Consider the following 18,489-nt stretch of genomic DNA (forward strand, 5'->3'; position numbering starts at 1 on the left):
TAGTCCCTCCAGCCACAGTGTGTCGCTGTCACTTCTAGGTCACCTATATACTTTTAACGTTCCTCCTTCAAGATGGAGGACGAGGTGGATGTTGACATCGAAGGAGACGAGTTCGATGTTAATATCGGGTAATGTCCTTTATAGTTCCGAATATTCTCATTTATTATGGCTTTCTGGTTACACGCGTTCCCTCGAGCCTCCAATTTTTGGGCTCCTGGTCGAGTAATTTCTGTTGAACTAGCTAAATTGAAGATGAGCATACGGTAGTTGTGTTGAGCCTGTAAGGCTTCTGTCGTATCCTGGATGATTGTTAAAGGAGTAAATGACCGGTTTAAGATTACTCCTAATGCACTTTATAGTAACCTATACATCGCGAGTTAGCCATTTTGGAGTTTAGTTCGAACGAGCAGTTAGTATATGACCGATATAATCCTCTAAATGTATGCCACTATGCACCCTGAAAGGGCACAACCGATTGTGACAGTGTAACACGAGTTTACACGATTTTCCGTCAAGACAAGCGCTTTTCTGCTTCAACTTTATTAGTTTGATAAGTAGAAAAAAAAAGGTAAAACAGCAAATACCTTCGAGTCACGTTTTGCTAACCCCCCCACCATCATTTTTCAGTGTTGTGACTGAGGTTTTTTGTGACCATGTGTTTGGCTGTCAAATGTGTTTAAAATAAATGAAATTCAAGAGCGAATGCTCTTGAACTATTCAAGCTTGTCATGTTTTTTTAAATTGATTTCTTTGGTCTTGGTTCTGTTACTGTCTCGGTCTTGACTCCCAGAGGTTTTGGTCTTGGGCAAGACTTGGTCCTGGATAGTGTGTGTGTGCATGTGGTTTGTGTGGGTGAGATACTAATTAGGCACTAGTGAATGATTCAGTGTTATTTCCATTACAGCGAGCAAGATCCAAAAGGGTTATTTCAGGAGCAGTCTGCATGGAAGAATAATGTGGGCATTCTGGTAATAAACCTAGCTTTACTCTTCTTATACATTCTGAATCCGCTTATGTTGACAATATGTTTTTGCCATTCAGCCCTGGGAGTTGGATACGTCCATCAGCAACGAAAACCGAGAAGCTATCCACAAAATGCTACTGGAGGAGCAGTATCCTTTTTTTTTCCCTTCAAGGCCATGAACTCTTTACACAGATCACCCATGTCTGTGCTTCATTTATCAGCTTTGGAGCCGAATATTTGGTCGATCTTTTGACCTAAACGACTTTTAGATACTACCTGAAAGGCCAAACAATTCCCGACCATATTTGGCCCAGTGATGCCAACAACAAGCCTAAAGTGAAGAAGTAAGTATATGTACAAACAGATAGAACAGATATTTTACAGCAAAATATTTACTTGGTTCCTCAATTTGACATAATCCCATCCCTTTAAACTTGTCTCACCTGCTGGCTTCCTGTTCAGATCTCCGGCTAAGACTTCCTCCTCCTCCCGATGGTCCAAACAGGAAAAAGAGTTGTTTGAAGAGGGGCTGGTATGTTTTTAAAACTGATGCATCATCATCATCATCGTCATCATCAAATCATTAAAATAAAGCATGTCGGCGGTCTTGTCGGCGTGTAGGCGCAGTTTGGGCGAAGGTGGACAAAAATTGCCAAATTGGTGGGCAGCCGCAGCGTCCTTCAGGTCAAGAACTACGCCAGACAGTATTTGAAACACAAGGTGAGTTGTGCTCATTTCAATGGAAATTACTGCACCCAAGTATTATTAAGGAATAATAATTATGACATTTGTGATTGCAGCCCTCAAGCCATCAAGATTTTTATCTGACATAAAACAAAGTCAAACTGATTTTATAATGTGCGCTTTTATTTATAAAATCATTTACTTTTTATTTCATCTCATATTTGTCACGTTATTTTTTTTGTACATAGAAAGATATAAATAAAAACATCATAAGGTGCATTTTTTTTCACTCGTCTAGCTTGAATAGACTTAAATCCCTTTTATTTCTTCTCAAAAAATGACACCAACCAAGCCCACGTTTGCTTTTTTTTTTTTTTTTTTGCCACCCCGCAGGCAAAGATGGCACCGGGCATGGCGGCTCCCTCTGCAAGCGCTGCGCCGCCCTCACCGCACGCTCAGCCCAGCCCTGCCAACATGGTGCGCATGGAGATGCTGGATGAGGACGAAGACGTGGACATCACCGATGACCTCGGCGGCGAGGTCCAGCCCGGACCTCCGCCCGCACCTTCGCTCGGCCTATTGGAAGAGCCCGCCGAGGACCCGGAGGCTGAAACGTCAACGGGGTCCACGCGGGCGGAGGAAGAAGAGAGGGAACATACTGCAGAGCCTTACAGACAGGAAGAAGATAACGAGGAAGAGGAGGAAGAGGAGCTCAATGTGCCAGAGCAGGAAGTGGAGCTGGACGTGGAATGCATCAGCGAGGACGAAAAGCAAGCCATCCCGGAGTTCTTCGAGGGACGGCCTTCCAAGACACCTGAGAGATATCTGAAGATCCGCAACTACATCCTGGACCAGTGGTGAAGCCAGAAAACAAAAACACTTTTAAGTACGTAGCACACAGTAGGAGCGTGCGGACCGCTAACACCATTGTGGTGATGTCGCAGGCTGAAGAGCAAACCCAAGTACCTGAACAAGACCTCGGTGCGGCCCGGCTTGAAGAACTGCGGCGACGTCAACTGCATCGGGAGGATCCACACGTACCTGGAGCTCATCGGCGCCATAAACTTCAACTGCGGTAGGAATCCATCCATTTTCCTTTTTCCGATCCGCTTATCCTCACAAGGGTCGCGGGGGGTGCCTATCGCAGCCGTCTTCGGCCAGTAGGCGGGGCACACCCCCAACTGGTTTCCAGCCAATCGCAGACGAACAAGCATGCGCGCTCACACTCGCATCTAGGGACAATTTAGAGTGTTCCATCAACCAGCCATGCATGTTTTTGGAATGCGGGAGGAAACCGGAGTACCCGGAGAAAACCCACGCAGGCACGGGGAGAACATACAAACTCCACACGATAAGGCCGGAGCCAGAATCGAACCCCGGCACCTCTGCACTGTGAGGCCAACGTGCTAACCAGTCAAACACCGCGCCGCCATTTATATTTCAGTTTGTTTGTAATTGTTTTGGTGCACGGTGGACATCTGCCTCACCGTTCTGAGATCGTGGGTTCGAATCCGGCTTGCGGCCTTCCTGTGAAGAGTTTCCATGTTTTCCCCTTATGTGTGTTTGCTCCCGGTGCTCTGGTCTCCTCACAAATCCCCAATGCATATTCTGCACTTATGTCTTTCTTCTTTACATTTTCTGATCACAATTTTTTATCTGCGATGTCCTTATTATTTATAAATTACTTTGTATTCATTTATTGTCGACATATTATACATTCATGGGTTTAAAAATCTTTATTTTGTATGAAACTTTCTGATTTGTCAGAGCAAGCGGTGTATAATCGGCCCCGGGTGGCAGACCGCACAAAGCAGAAGGAGGGCAAAGACGTGCGGGAGGCCTACCAGCTGGCCCAAAGGTTACAGAGTATGGTAAAGTGGCCTTTTTTTGTCATCCTTTGTCGTAATGCGAATGTGACGATTATAGCATTTAAACATGAACACCCACAAATTTCCTGGTTGCTTGTGTGCCGGCAGCGGACCAGAAAGCGACGCGTGAGAGACAGGTGGGGAAACTGGTGCGACGCCAAAGACTTGGAGGGACAAACATATAAGGTGTGTAACTCACGCACGCATAAATACAGACACCATTTCATGGCGCTCGCATCTTCATCTTTGTTATTGTTAGCATCTTAGCGCCGCGGAGCTGGCCATGCATAGAGAGCGCCCCAAAGCCTGCAAAATGTTCAGACACAGAGGGTGAGCGGCAATCTTACGTCTCGCGCACACGCACACACACACACACACACACACACACACACACACACACACACACACACACGTCATCCATTGTGTTTGATAACAACCACCGTCCATGTTACTTGTGACTTGTTTTAGGTCTTTTGATCCTTTCCAGCTCATTCCATGTAGGTGCTTTGGAGAGGATGCACAGGTCAGTGACTATCGCGAGAAGGAATCTCCTTTAAACCCATAAATTTTCTTTACAGTAATATGTCCTCCCTTAGCCTGATCACGGAATTCTGATTAATAATGAATATGTGGAATATGAGACCAGCGGTAAAAGCCACCACGGTTTTTGTCCATCTCTGAGGGTGGCCATTGTGCCACTCTCTGTTGACTGAAAATGACATCACAGTCGCTCAGGGCTCAGGTAACGACCAATCACGGATCACCTGTTTTGTGAAGCTAAGCCATGATTTCGTGTTCCCTGAACCCCGAGCGACAATGATGTCATTTTCAGTCGACGGCCACTGTCAAAATGGCCGCCCCTTGAGATGGATAAAAACAGGTGAATTTTACTGCTTAACTCGCATGCCACAAACACAATATTAATCAGAATAACATGTTTAGACTAGCGCGACTGCATATAACTTCTTTTTGGCAAGGCAATTTTGCCACTTGACTTATTCCCCTTTAATAACTCACGCTGAAACAGTAAAGTTCTCATCACCATGTAATTTTTCCCAGGAACCATTCAGAGTCATTGTGTGTGCTGAGACGCTGCTGATTATGGACATGGTAAGCACACATTCACACAAACTACATGTGGTTAGTTTAAAAATATACATATATTGAGAGAAAAAAATGTCCAGGAATGTTATGGAAATGATGTTTTAATGCTGTGAGCACATTTTATTTTTTGCATGAATCCACTCATATTACAGGATGAAATTTAAAAATTTTCAAAATTAAAGTAGCATTGTGATGACCTAAAAAGGGTAAACAATCGAGTTGTACTTTCATGTATTTATTTCTTTATGTACCAGTAAATTACAAGAAAATGTGTAATTTTGCAATAATTAAGTTACTGTATATTATTGTCAAGTGCTTTTTATGTTTACCCTTTGCGTGACTCATATGACACGACAAAACAACAACATAATTTTGTGGGACTCAAATCGTAATTTTATGAGAGTAAACAATTTTGTCTTTAACTTCATTTTACGGCAACAAGTATGATATTACTATCATGGATGATGTCCAATACAAGAGCCATACCTGTTTGGATTTGACAAAATCTTCCCACAAAATATAACAGATTTGATAGATTTTTACCTAAAGGATGACATTGGTTTTCTTCCTTTTTGTTTTTTTAACAGCTTTGTAGGATGTCTTTCCATTGAGCATGTGTTCTTAATGAAATAAATGCACTGACCTTATTTTTTAAACATTTTTTCTGGTCAGCATGCTCACGTGTCTCGAGGCGAGGTGATCGGTCTTCTTGGAGGAACTTTCAACGAGGAGGATAAAGTGTTGAAGGTGGGGAGTACGTTGTTGAATATGAACACAGACGCCATGGGGACTTGACGGACACACGCGTGCGCCTAGATCTGCGCGGCGGAGCCGTGCAACAGCATGAGTACGGGGCTCCAGTGCGAGATGGACCCTCTGTCTCAGACGCAGGCCTGCGACGTGCTCTCCTCTCTGGGCTTCAGCGTGGTGGGTTGGTACCACTCCCACCCGTCCTTCCACCCAAACCCATCCGTGCGCGACATCAACACGCAGGACCAGTTCCAGGTGACGTGAAACAAAACGTGGCCCACTCTTCCTTTTAGCACGAGTTTATTCACTTATGTTTTATTTCTAGAGTTATTTCTCCCGCGGCGGTGCTCCGTTTATCGGGATGATCGTGAGCCCATATGACCCGGCCAATCCCTCCCCCCATTCCCAAACCACCTGCTTGTTGGTCAAGGAGTGCCAAGACCCCCCGGCACCTCAAAGTATGTTGAAATCAAACCATTTTTTGTTCTTCATTTCCCCGGCTCACAACATCATCAAAAAAAAAAAAATAATAAATATGATTGGGAGAGAGTCATTCCATTGTCGCCCAGTGGTTCTTAATCTTACCACTTAAAAAAAATACAAAACTGTCATGTTTCCATTTCAGATTATTTTAGGAGAATCAATGCCTGCTGTTATGAGAAGGCATTTGTCATTCTACATGAGTAAAGTTGAATACTTTGAGGGGAAAATAAAATCTTAACTTTTACAAGAATAAAGTCATGTCATGAGATTTATGTATTTATTTCTTTATTGGGAATAAAATTAACATTTTGTGTTTCTTCACAGAGCTTCCCTACAAGTTTGACTTCCTGCCATCACAGGACATCCCAGACTGGGATCAGTCTTTAAGAAGAGCTCTGTGGATCATTCACAAATACTCCCGAACATCTGGGTGAGAAATCCAACTCCACCGTCCACCATTTTGGTTTGAAATACCGCCCGTCTGATTAATCGGCTTGCCGATGTAATAGGCTCGGAGGAAAAAAAAAAAACATTTACAGTAGTAGACAAGGTCATTCAGATTGTAAAAATTCCATCAAGAAGCTCATTGCATCATAACCTCAAATCGTCTTTTATTGGAGAGATGCACCCCCCTAGTGTATTTCTGACGTTTTCTTTCTAGGAGTGTGCGTATGGAGCGATTTTTCCGGAGGGACTCCCACCTCACCTGTCTGGAAAAGGTAACAAGACACATCCATCAACCGAACATTGCTCTTAAAGGGACAGTGTACCATTTTTTTTGTTCTCCGTGTTCTTACTTGTCCGACGTTCAGATGCTGTCATCGCTGGCAAGGTACCTGGAGCCGCTGCCCGACGAGAACGAAGAGGGAGAAGCCTTCCTCACTCAAATCCACGCTCTCTTCCTTTCTGACTTCATCGCCCAGCAGCCCATTGAAGGCGAGCACCAGGAGAGCATTTCGTCAAGTAATTCGCCCGCACCCGTGAGTTCGGGAGATGTCGAAGAGGATTCGGGAGGCGACGAAACCCACTCGAGCAACACACTGCATCTTGGCTCTGTTCTGTCCACTGGACACGACTATTTACTCTGATATGATTGTATTTAGAATGCTACATTTGTATATACTTTTTTTTACCAATATATTATACAACTATATGTCCACTGAGATTTTAAATACATTCTGGACAAACAATACACTGAACTCTCTAGAAGAAAAAGTTGCTTATTTGTGTACACAGTTTCAAGTGACCCGGCATACAGGTTTTTCAAAACATGATCTGTTGCTCAATCTTTTTTTTTTTTTTTTTTTTAACTTGTAAGGAAAGATCTGAGAGGGTGAGACGGTGGGGGTAAACCTTTTAAAAATGCGAAGTGGGCCTGCTTACTTTACATGCATGCTTAATGTACTGTCAAACTAAACATAAAACAAAGAGAATCATACCACATAACTTTGCCTTGGGAATTTTTTCTAGCTTAATGCTAATATTCCAAAACGACATAAAAGGGCTAACGGCAAAGATGTCACGGTGCTACAACCGTTTAAACAATGGATATTTGTAGCAACATATGAAGATAGATAACCTAGTGATACTAACAGGCATATATTCTTGATTCTTTGTTTTAAAAAAAAGACCAACATTGCTGAGCCATTGTGACCATTTTCTTTACGTAGGTACAGGTAATATACATATAAATATAAACGCACTCTCACTGGAAGGAACCACATTGTGAAAGCATGAATCCAATACATAAACTATAAGCATTCTGTTTCATGTGTTACTGATGTATATTTGTATCAAGTAATAGAGTAAAGTACAATTTTTCTTTTACAACATTTGTCTAGTTAGTGGTAGGATTACTTTTTATTTTTACTTAGATATTACTGAACGCATTTTGTATTATACTGCTCTTAATTATTACTCTAGTCACACTATTCATAAAGTACAAACAGTTCTTACGATTACTCATTTGGTACAAAATGATACTTTTTATTTTTATACTTTTTTTTAACTGGAACACTTCTGACGAGCTGGTTTCGAAGGGGATTTATGTAGTTCTTACGATGTATACTGTTGATCAAAAATATGAATGATATCACTGCGAAAAAACATGGTCAAACCGATTAATTTAACTTTGGATTTTAAAATAAAATTCCTCTTGACCGGAACTTGCCTACTCGGAACCTTTGTTTCTTCTCGGGATTTTTCGCACGGACTTATTTTCTCGGGGGGTGGACTTCGTTTTTGATGAGTTGCGGTATTTGTTATAATTAACATTACTGCAAATATTAATGACGAAAACGGAATAGTAAACAAATCAAAATTGTATTTGACATTTTTTGACCGTACGGGTCACCCGAAAGGTGAAATATTTCTTCTGGACTTAATTACGGGAGGACTTATTCTGCTCGGTGGAATAAGTTACAATTCTCCTCGCATATGATTAAATTCAACGCCCTTTTGTTTTAAACAGCACAAAACATGTCTTCGACCGAAACTCGATCAAATGTCACCAAGGTTACAAGGAACTCGCGTGACATTGACAGCCAGTGACTTGCAGCGAAGACCTCCATGATGTTTCCCTTCTTAAAAGGGCTTCCGCGAGCTCACCTGACGCGACACTTCCTGGGGTGCCCGCAGTCCCTCTCATTGACAGCTCCTCCTCGCCGGTTTCGATATGGAGCCACTCGCGGCGGCAGACCCGTTTTGCCTTCACACGGCACCACCGGGACGGTCTTGGCCAAAACTGCTCCCCCACTTCAAGTTCCATTATGTGTGGCTCAGTTTCGTACCTCGACCCGTTCGAAGGCCTTACCGGCTCCTCTCATCTGGATAGTGCTCAAGCCTGTTCAAAAGCTCACGGCCATCATACTGGGCAGGTATGTTATCATGTTTAATATCACGATTTCTCAGACCAGAAAATAACAAATATTTTAGGGACTCGGTATCAGTATTAGAAACCTTCTAAAAAATGTATAACATCTTCTAAAATTGATATTTTTACAATTTTATATTTTTCAGATTGTGTTGCACATGTTTTGGGTCACAATAATGGTGGAAAAAATTTATTTGCTCCACCTCGGTTTTTTTTAGGTCATAAAATCCTTATATTTTAAGAGGGGTGTGTAGACTGTGTATATCTGCTATATTTTGACATTTTTAAGACCAGAAAATGACTGCAGGAAATTACAAAAATATTTATTTTGACTTTAGTACCTTTTCCAACATTTTTATAAAATGATGGCTAGCTATCAAAATACGTTTTTACTTTTTCAACTCAGTATACATCTGCAGGAATTTACAAATATATTTTCTAACATGAGTGCCTTCTTCTGAAATGGTTCAGAAGGAAATCGGGAGACCGGTGTTTCTTTTTTTTTTTTTTTTTTTTTTTAACCATACATTTATCGCTGCTGGAAAGTACAAGAATATTTTTTGTACTTTTTTCCAATGTTTCAATAAAATGGTCCTTTTGATTGGAAAATCCATTTGCGATTGGCTGACAACCAGTTCAGGGTGTACCCCGCCTACTGCCCGATGACCGCTTGGATAGACTCCTGCATGCCCGTGACCGTCATGACTATAAGCAGCTCAGGTAATGATGGATGGAGGAAAATCCATCATACAGGGTACATACGAAGATTAATAGTAAAACTACTTTGATATTGAGATTTTCTTAAGAGCAGAATAAAAAAGTAACAGCAAATACGAAAAAAGAAAATATAATGTAAATATATATGAGGGTATCACATGACTTGACATCTCACTGCAGGAGTCTAAGGAAGTGGTGGGTGGCGCTGCCTGACAATCGGCGTCAGCTCTTCCGCCAGTGGGCATGGCAGCGGCGCTGGCAGCTGGTGGTGGCAGCAGGCGTGGGCGCCATTATCACGATCCTCCTCCTCTTCACGCACTTGGATCAATCGCCGGTGACTGGCCGCATGCGCCTTTTGGTGTTCAGCAGGCAGAACTACATGGAGCTGGCGGCTTTCACCTCAGAGGCGGTGAGGCGTCTCCGTGCTTTTACATGGAAATAATTGAAGCTCAAATGGAATGACATTTGGAGAGATCTAAACTTGATCTGGAAGTACTATTTAAAAAATAAAAATCCAGAAATTAAATTTAGTAGAATAAAATCCACAATTCAAAATTACAATGATTCAAAAATACATACAGAAAACAAACTATTAAAAAATTACATGCATAAAATATATATTTTTATTTAAACAAAACAAAAATTAAATCTAGAAATACAAATTTTTAATTACAAAAGTAATGACTGAGACAATGGTTAAAATGTAATAAAATCTAGAAATGTTTTCAAAATGCAAACAAAAAAAAAGAAATTTTAAAATAAGTCATGCATTTTAATACCTCAAATAAACAAGCTAATACCTCTTTATTTATATAGTGTTTTCATAGCAGCTGCAGCTGTAGCAAATCGCTTTGCAGAACATTTACACAAAATAGCCCCAAATTCGTTTTGCTAATAAGTTAGTAGTTGTATTTTTAACGATGGATAACTTCCCGTGTGCAGTACATGGAGGAGTTTGGCGATCGGCTGCTCCCCGAGAGCGACGCTCGTCACCGTGTGGTTGAGCAGGTGGTACAGCACCTGGCCCGGCGTAACCAGGACCTCCCCGAAATGGCCGACGTGGACTGGAGCGTCCATGTGGTGCAGAGTGACAACAGCAATGCCTTTGTGCTCCCGGTTGGCGACCATACTCGACATCATCATCATCACAAAAAAATTTGATTAAACTCACATTTTGTTTTTTTTTTGTTTTGGGGTTGTTGTTGCAGAATGGCAAAGTGTTCATGTTCACCGGCATGCTGGAAGCTGTGGCAGATGTCCACCAGCTCACCATCGTGCTTGGACACGAAATGGCTCATGCTCTACTGGGACACGCCGTAAGTCACAACATGGCAGCCGATAAAAGAGCTGCCATCCAAAACGTGATGCAACTTTGTTGATATAGCACATTTTACAACAGCTGCACCTGTAGCAAAGCACTTGACTGATAAATAGCAATAATACAACAACAAAGGAAAATGACCAAATGAGTGTATGATACCAATGAAGTAAGATTGCTTTTCGGAAATTATCTGCCAAACCAAAACATTGTGGTTATAAAATAATCAACATCAGTATATCCCTCTGCTCCTCTTGGGCGATTTATTTAATAATAATTATAATATTAATAAATTGGCAACCAGTTCAGGGTGTCCCCCGCCTATTTTGACAAATTCCTGGTCAAATTATGTATCAATAAAATAATTAGAGAAGAAAAACAAATAGGACAAAAATGATAACAAATATAAAAATACAATAATAATAATAATAATGCATTTTAGTCATTTTTTTTCTGTATTGTGGTTAAAGCAAATAAAATGCAACAGTCAGCGTTAACAACACAGCACAGTTTAGAATGCAAATGTTTTCTTTTACATTTCTTTTTTTTTTAAAGTCCCTTAAGCTAATTTTATTGTTTGTATTGCAAATATTTTTACTGGTAAATGAAGTGCAATCATCATACAATTCCGCCTTTAGCACATTAAAAAGCCATTTGAAACGGCGTAAGCATCCCATTCGTGTTGTTTTCGGTGGCGGGGTTGCGGCCGGCGAGTGTTTACGGCCTCGTTAAAAGTCCATTCTCGTTGCGGCGTGAACGAGAGTGTCGTCAACTCGTGCAGTTTGGGGAGTTTCAAGCTGGGAGGAGGCTTGTAATTAGATAAAGGCAATGAGTAGCCACAGGAAGCCTGATTGGCCCAGCTACTCACTCCACCGTTGGATTGCGTCAAATGCCCTGGTTCTCCCCCGCCCCTTGTCACATTCTCCTCTTAACCTGACCTCGGTCTTGACCTCCCTCTTCTCCATCACCTCGTCCTCCTGCAGGCGGAGCAGGCGAGCCTGTCTCACGTGGTGGACCTCCTGTCCGTGGTCCTGCTGGCCGCCATCTGGGCCGTGTGTCCCCGCGACAGCCTGGCCCTGCTGGGTCAGTGGGCCCAGGACAAGCTCACACAGGTGACCGGCATTCACTGGATATTAATAGGAAGATTCATGTATGCGTTGGAATCTCAAAGGCCGATTGTGGTCTGTTACATCAGAAAAAAAAAGATGAAGAAATTTTAATCAGAAGTCAAGGAAAGTACTTTGTTAAAATACTGCTCACTTTGTTTTAAAAGTATTTTTTTTTTCCTCTTGGAGCTTAATGTGAAATGCCGTCAAGAGGAATCCTCACGAGGAGTGACGTCAATTCCCGTCAACCTTTTATTGATGTATTTATTTTTTCATGGGAATGAGCTGACATTATTAGAGTGGGGGGGGAAAGAATCTCTGTCCTGCAGATGGCAACATTGGATCACTTTTTGATGAGGTTGTGGCATGTCACAACAATGGGCAAACGAGCTCCTAAAACATGGCAGGCCCTTGGAAATGCGAATGTTAAAAGCACCTTGTGATTCATCATTGTGTTCGGCATCTTAAAGCGAGTACAAAGAGTGTCACAAAAGGGAAAACAAATGACAGGCATGATTTAAATTTAGAAATAGAAATGATGACATAATGTACACACACACACTCACACACACACACATGCATGCGCACACACGACTAAATTCTACTACTATTACTAAATAGTAGGGCTGGACGTTTATGGAAAAAATAATTATGATTATTTTGATTGCGATTTAAAATCACGATGATTAAGACGCTTCTTCACTGATTTCCAAACTCAACTACTCAAAACTATCATAATAGCCTCATCCCTATCTAGTCATGAAGCACAATATTCTGTGAGCCTTGAAAGACCAATCAGAATGCTGTGAATTAGCTGGCATTCATGAGGTTTTTGTTTTTTGAAAATGGCTGGCATTGAAAGTTCAAATCAAAGACATTTCTGAAGAGGAGAGGGGGGATTTACTTCTGGTGCCACCAAAGTTCAGTGCATTAGTGGTCTCAGTCCAAACATCTGACCAATCTGTCAATATTTCATGAATGCTGATGCATCGCATACCATGAAACTTACACGATCATCTGTGTGGCGCCCCGTGCAGTTGATGTTCAACCGTCCATACAGCAGGAAGTTGGAGGCGGAGGCGGATCAAGTTGGCTTGCAGTTGGCGGCGAAGGTCAGCGATTGATTATAGCTTCTGATACTGCACGCACTGTTCATTTCATTCACATCTATTCTGTTTGTTTAAAAATGTAAATACCCGAGGAGAAAGTAAAATCGATATTTGATCCGGCAGAAACAAATCTAGATTAATGTACAATACAATACATCCTGATTTATATAGCGCTTTCACAACAGCAGCAGCTGTATCAAAGCGCTTAAAAAACAGTTAACATAAAGTAAAATAATAAACACAGCACATAAATATAAAATAGTAAACCTCATTTACAAATTAATTTCCAAATGTAGTGGAAAAATCTAATTGTTTACATCTGTCACTTACAAAAATGTTTACAAATGTGAATACATACATCGATCACACCTTGTTCATATTAAAATAAAATTTCTTAATGAAAATTTAAAAAAAGATTACACATAAAATAACATGTGAAACTATCATTACTACTAATAAAATCAAGTTAATTGATTACTCATTCAATCGTGAAGTACATTAATCAATAAAACCACTGTTTGAAACCTCAAACAAGTACAAACAAAACAAATGAATGCTTGAACATCGAATTTAACCAAAAAAAGTAAATAAATAATCAATATACATGTGACGTTTTTAATTTTTTCACATTAAATACGAAACTAAAGTACACTGACAAATCTCGACGTCCCCTTCATTCACTGTCATTTCAAGATGTGCCACTAGGGGGCACCATTGTCAAAGAAATCAAACGATGCCTTCGATCACTGGTACAATTTATAACATTTGGCGCCCGTGTGTGTGTGTGTGTTCGCGCGTGTGCGCGCGTGCTCAGGCTTGTGCGGACGTGCGTGCGGGCCCGGTTTTCTGGCAGCAGATGGAGATAAGGGAGCAGCTGAGTGGAGAGCCCAGCCTTCCTGAGTGGCTGTCCACGCATCCGTCACACAAGAACCGCGTGACGCAACTGGACCGCCTCGTGCCTCAAGTACACGCACACACACACACACACACACGTATACACACACACACACACACACGTGTTTTTGTAAAGCAAAAGACAACACGCAGGACCTCCACGTTTTATAAGTTTTTCAAGGAGCTAATGAAGCGTCTGGAGAGATGAACGATTGCCTGCAGGAGGCTTGGAAAGGGAGGAAGGATGGCAAAGGTGCACTGGGTTATTTTCTTTCATTTTATTTTATTTTTTCCTCCTCCCCACTCCAAAAAAAAAAAAATCCAGGATATCTGCTTAAGTTTACATCCTGGAGGCGCGCGAGCTGTGTGGCTTAGCGACACAATCAGACGTATCTGCGGGCTAGGCGGAAGCTCCTGTGGAAGCATCAGCATCCACAGTCATTATTTTTGTGTGTCTGTGTGTGTGTGTGTGAGAGATGGTTTTAACCTTGAGTCGGCTCACCAAGCGGCAAAGACGAGCAGATGGCTAAACAAGAATTTTTGCTTGCCTGCGTCGTCTAGTGCTCGGCTGATGGAAAAAGTGACGGGATACAGCTATGCGGCAGTCCACATCGTTGCTTCAATCCACTTTTGTGTGCTTTTTAATCTGTAAATTATATCGGAAAAGTAAATGTCATCATTATCAAATCAAAATATAACAAGTCATACATTTCATAATAAAAAGACAAAAATAGAACAACATAGTGGATTCAAATAAAAATAAATACAAATAAGGTTGTTAAAGCACTTTATATGAAGTTCAGAAATTACAATAATATTATCAAATTCACATCAAATTAGGCATCTGCAAGGCGAGGTAAAGTAACAAGACAAAAGAAGAAGAAAAAAAAGATGACATTAAATCCTGAAATGAAAACGTTTAAATAATAATTGACATTGTTTAAAAAAAAAAAATGGGGTTCTTGTTTTTATTTTTATTTTTTATCATGATCAGTCAATCCTTCAAAATCTGTTGGATTCTTGACTTGACCAAGACAGCTTGGAAGAATAACCCGCCGATCCGCTTCACATATCAGCAAATGGACGGTGTGATCAAATCAATCAGGGTCTCGTCCGCTTGTGTAGGCATTGGAGTTGAGGGAGCGCTGCGTGTGTCCCGCCCTGCCGCCCGCCGATCCCCGCGCCGTCTTCTCCGAGAGCGTGCGCGTGCTGCTGGAGGACACCAAGGCGCGCCCGCGACCGGGCGCGGGCGGCACGCCTCAACACGGGCCCGTCGGGGTGGCGGCTCCCGCGGCTCTGCTCGCCCGATCCCCGACGCCTTTTCCATCCGGCTTGAGTCACGGGGACAATAAAGCTTTGGACGGAGCTGGAGCGCCACCGTGACACCACCTCAAAAACGGTACTCATGCTAATAAGTGATCCATATTGTAGATAGTGTCCCTAGTGCAGCCCCCCCCCCCCCCACCCACCCAAAAATTCCTTTACTACTCCCAATACCTCATCCCAGTGGAAAAGAAAACATCCGCCATTTAGATGCAAGCAATAGCCTGCACACAAGAGGGAGCAGCACAATGTCTGTTGAACTAAAGCCAAAGATGTGGCAAACATTTTTAGGCGACAAAAACAATCACGGGACAACACTTTTGTACTCTGATGGGTGTTTTTAGGCCACCAGAAAATACTTTGAAGCAGGGGTGTCAAACTCATTTTTGTCGCGGGCCATATTGTAGTAACAGTTTCCCTTGGAGGGCCGTTATGACTGCAAATTTTGTGAAACCATATAAATGTTTAACGACCTCCACATATTACATACACAACAAACAACAAATAGATCAATAACTAGTTTTGACATCAGAAGTCAAGAATAATGGATTGTTCAAATATTGTAATTATTACATTATAGGTGACAATTTGAAATTTAGATTCAGACTTTTGCAAGCATCATGGAAGTTGACATGCTTGAATTGCCGTCGCGGGCCTTATAAAATGATGCAGCGGACCAGATCTGGCCCCCTGGCCTTGACTTCGACACCCGAGCTTGAAGTAACAAACAATCAGGTCGAACGGACGAGCTCTCTCCCCACTTTGTCCATGAAATCGAAGTTCCTACTCTACAATGTGACAAAAATCTAATGTTTGTCATTCTCCCCCCAAAAATTGCAGTGCGTTATTACCATATGTTCTTACAAAGTACAACATGGAGAACTATTTTTCTCTTTCAAAAAAAAAAAAAGACATTACAAAATTGAAAATTCACCAGCCGTGCTGGAAACAATGCAAACATAAGGATGCAAATCTTGCACACACGTTCTCGGGGGGGGGGGGGTTCGATCGGCTCTCTGTGATGTGCTGGGATCCCAAAAAGTCAGATTTTCTACGTGGGACATTCAAAAGAAGCTGTTGCATAACGCAGACCAATACCTTGTCAACGCGTTACAGAACAAGGATGTGGCCCGAAGACTGAAGCGCCATCATTGAACCCTTTCAGGCACCCTGTCACCTGATCACATGATCAGCTATCCACTGCAGTGACCCAGCTGTCCCTGAAAGGGTTAAACAGCGATTGTCAATCATGGACCGTCTCACATAAAGAATGAAACTGAAGGTAAAAAAAAAAAAAAATGCTGACATTCAGGGAAAAATGTGTTCATTATTGCAGCGGAATCTGCTACGATCATGGTCTTTTCCTAGATTTGTGTTTTTTTTTCTTCTACTCCTCTGTTTGAGGAAATGTGTTGTATTATATGAACAAATTGTGGAATAAATAAAGATTGTTTAAAAAAACTATTTGTGGTTTTCTGTGTTTTTTTAAATTAGGAAAAACATTCAATTAACTTGTTTTAGTATCTTTTACAGGGGTTCATGTCTCTACAGGATCTCAAGGAAGGTCCTCAAGGAGAAATGTCCTTCAACATGTTTTTTTTTTTTTAACACGTTACTGACATTCGACACCGGAAGGGTGAGTTGGTTTTGCATTTTGGTTTTATCGCGCAGTGGTTTTGCACGTGTTGAGCCATTCAAATGTGACTTCACCGTGAAATTATAACAAGAATTGTCGGCTACAGACGTCACGCACACGCACGCCGGTTGCCGGGCGGATTTCGAGGCCAGAAAAGGAGAAGACAACGGAAGCATCTCAATTGACAAAGAAGCTGTGAAAACAAAGAGCCTCCGTCTTACAGTGAGCTGCCGTCATTTACATTTGAATCAAATGTTTGATTTTGGGAGGAGGGCCTAAAACAAAGCAAAAAAATATATACAGTATATATCTGCGCTTTTTGTCCCAATCTTGTGTTTCTACTTTCTAGACACCCACACGGGACGCGGAGAATGAAACGAGGACGCTGGCAGCTATTTTCAGGTATTGTGAGAGCGTGCAGGACACAGCTGCTACGTGGGAGGCGCCCGCCGCGTCCCATCATGCACTCTGGCTGCACTTTGACCTCTGCAACTCTTTGTTTTTCAAAATATTGCATGCGTGCGTCTGCGCTAAACGTTAGCACGCAGCAATTAAACATGCGGCATGTGGGTTTCAGATTGGAAATGAATATTTGATGTACTTTTTCAAATGTTGTGATTGTTGTGAAAACCTGAAGTGCTTGAGAAAAAAAAACTAGGGGCTGATTCTGAATCAGCGGCAAGAAAAAAAAAATCTAGAACAGTTTACTTGCATCTCGGATAACTGCATTTATGCCTAAGAATACAAATTTGTTTTAAGACGAGTGCCTCTGGTCAAAACAAAACAACGATGGCTGTTGCTTATTTGTTCGTCTGTCATCACGTCGGTGTTAATGCGAGCTGAGGGTGAACGAATGCGCTAAAAGCTACTTAGAGGGGATGGATGAGGGATTCAGTTTGGAATCCGTTCACAATATAATCCTGACGGGTTTGGGGGTAATTTCGTCACCTTTTGTTTATTTTTCCGGATTTGACTTGATTCCGCTGGGAGCCACCGTGGTCGCACCGAGGCCACGACACGCTTGCGTCTTGTCATGGTTTCCTGCCCTGCTGGCTTGGACAGAGGAAACGCTGCCTAAGACAACAATCCATCATATCTTGTCCCGGTAAATAAATACGCACTTTCTCACACGCATTTCGCAAATGCACACTCCTGCGTGCGCACACACACACGCGCGCAGACACACACACACACACACAAAAAAACTTCATTGACAAACGGCCTCCAACTCTTTCACTCTCTCTCTCTCACACACACACTGCACAACCAAGTCGACAGTCTATTATCTACTTTCGTTCTCATAGTCGCCATGCAACAAGCTGTATCTCTGTGTGTGTGTGTGTGTGTGTGTGTGTGTGTGTGTGTGTGTGTGTGTGTGTGTGTGTGTGTGTGCGTGCGTGCGTGTGTTTGTGAGACACTTTGCTTTGCACCACTTTGGCCTACTTAGTGCTGTAAGTAGCACACACAGTGCCACAGTGCTCCTCCTCTCTCCCTGTGGACTCCAGCTGAATAATTGAGTGGTGCTGAAGCAGAGTAAGAAGCTAGCTGCTGCTTTGATAACCTGACGGACACTCTCACTGTGTGTGTGTGTGTGTGTGTGTGTGTGTGTGTCTGTGTGTGTGCGCTTGTGTGCTCTGTTACACGGGTGACGTAATGACTGC

The 18,489-nt window shown here is 42.2% G+C and overlaps 3 protein-coding genes across 15 annotated transcripts in view; all 3 read left to right on the top strand.

The window, feature by feature from the left end:
- The first annotated feature begins 57 nt into the window (after window positions 1-57).
- mysm1 (Myb-like, SWIRM and MPN domains 1) lies at window positions 58-7,299 on the top strand. 2 transcript variants are annotated; one of them, XM_086115855.1, is made up of 20 exons: window positions 58-128; window positions 905-968; window positions 1,042-1,112; window positions 1,234-1,308; window positions 1,427-1,496; window positions 1,586-1,684; window positions 2,042-2,505; window positions 2,593-2,723; window positions 3,416-3,519; window positions 3,625-3,702; window positions 3,776-3,846; window positions 3,985-4,039; window positions 4,576-4,626; window positions 5,293-5,367; window positions 5,437-5,625; window positions 5,696-5,828; window positions 6,178-6,283; window positions 6,515-6,572; window positions 6,666-6,685; window positions 6,777-7,299. In XM_086115855.1, exons 1-20 carry the CDS (start codon window positions 73-75, stop codon window positions 6,835-6,837), a joined length of 2,031 nt encoding a protein of 676 aa, XP_085971981.1. In that variant the 5' UTR covers window positions 58-72; the 3' UTR covers window positions 6,838-7,299. The 2 variants fall into 2 exon arrangements, with proteins under 2 accessions (XP_085971981.1, XP_085971980.1); XM_086115854.1 differs by having other exon boundaries at window positions 6,666-7,299.
- A 759-nt stretch (window positions 7,300-8,058) lies between these two features.
- oma1 (OMA1 zinc metallopeptidase) lies at window positions 8,059-16,656 on the top strand. The gene is made up of 9 exons (XM_086115857.1): window positions 8,059-8,729; window positions 9,623-9,851; window positions 10,385-10,558; window positions 10,651-10,758; window positions 11,744-11,872; window positions 12,904-12,978; window positions 13,790-13,939; window positions 14,995-15,268; window positions 16,309-16,656. Exons 1-8 carry the CDS (start codon window positions 8,422-8,424, stop codon window positions 15,250-15,252), a joined length of 1,431 nt encoding a protein of 476 aa, XP_085971983.1. The 5' UTR covers window positions 8,059-8,421; the 3' UTR covers window positions 15,253-15,268; window positions 16,309-16,656.
- A 67-nt stretch (window positions 16,657-16,723) lies between these two features.
- dab1a (DAB adaptor protein 1a) overlaps window positions 16,724-18,489 on the top strand; it is a 192,037-nt gene continuing 190,271 nt past the window's right edge. For all 12 annotated transcript variants that reach the window (XM_086116030.1, XM_086116029.1, XM_086116034.1 and 9 more), the window contains exons 1-3: window positions 16,724-16,828; window positions 16,935-17,050; window positions 17,178-17,933. The gene's annotated coding sequence lies outside the window, so the exon portion shown is untranslated. The remainder of the gene's footprint in view (window positions 16,829-16,934; window positions 17,051-17,177; window positions 17,934-18,489) is intronic.

Source organism: Hippocampus guttulatus, chromosome 7 (assembly GCF_054856545.1).
Source record: "Hippocampus guttulatus isolate MCC_2025c chromosome 7, RoL_Hgut_1.0, whole genome shotgun sequence".
NCBI classification, from domain to species: domain Eukaryota; kingdom Metazoa; phylum Chordata; class Actinopteri; order Syngnathiformes; family Syngnathidae; genus Hippocampus; species Hippocampus guttulatus.

Bases quoted from the DNA above. Each gene is read 5' to 3' on its own strand.
- mysm1 (XM_086115854.1), top strand. From the start codon at position 73: ATGGAGGACGAGGTGGATGTTGACATCGAAGGAGACGAGTTCGATGTT. The intron at 3,520-3,624 runs GTAAAGTGGCCT...GTGTGCCGGCAG, and splicing joins CCCAAAGGTTACAGAGTATG to CGGACCAGAAAGCGACGCGT. The intron at 6,284-6,514 runs GTGAGAAATCCA...TTTTCTTTCTAG, and splicing joins AAATACTCCCGAACATCTGG to GAGTGTGCGTATGGAGCGAT.
- oma1 (XM_086115857.1), top strand. From the start codon at position 8,422: ATGATGTTTCCCTTCTTAAAAGGGCTTCCGCGAGCTCACCTGACGCGA. The intron at 10,559-10,650 runs GTTGGCGACCAT...TTGTTGTTGCAG, and splicing joins GCAATGCCTTTGTGCTCCCG to AATGGCAAAGTGTTCATGTT. The intron at 10,759-11,743 runs GTAAGTCACAAC...GTCCTCCTGCAG, and splicing joins ATGCTCTACTGGGACACGCC to GCGGAGCAGGCGAGCCTGTC.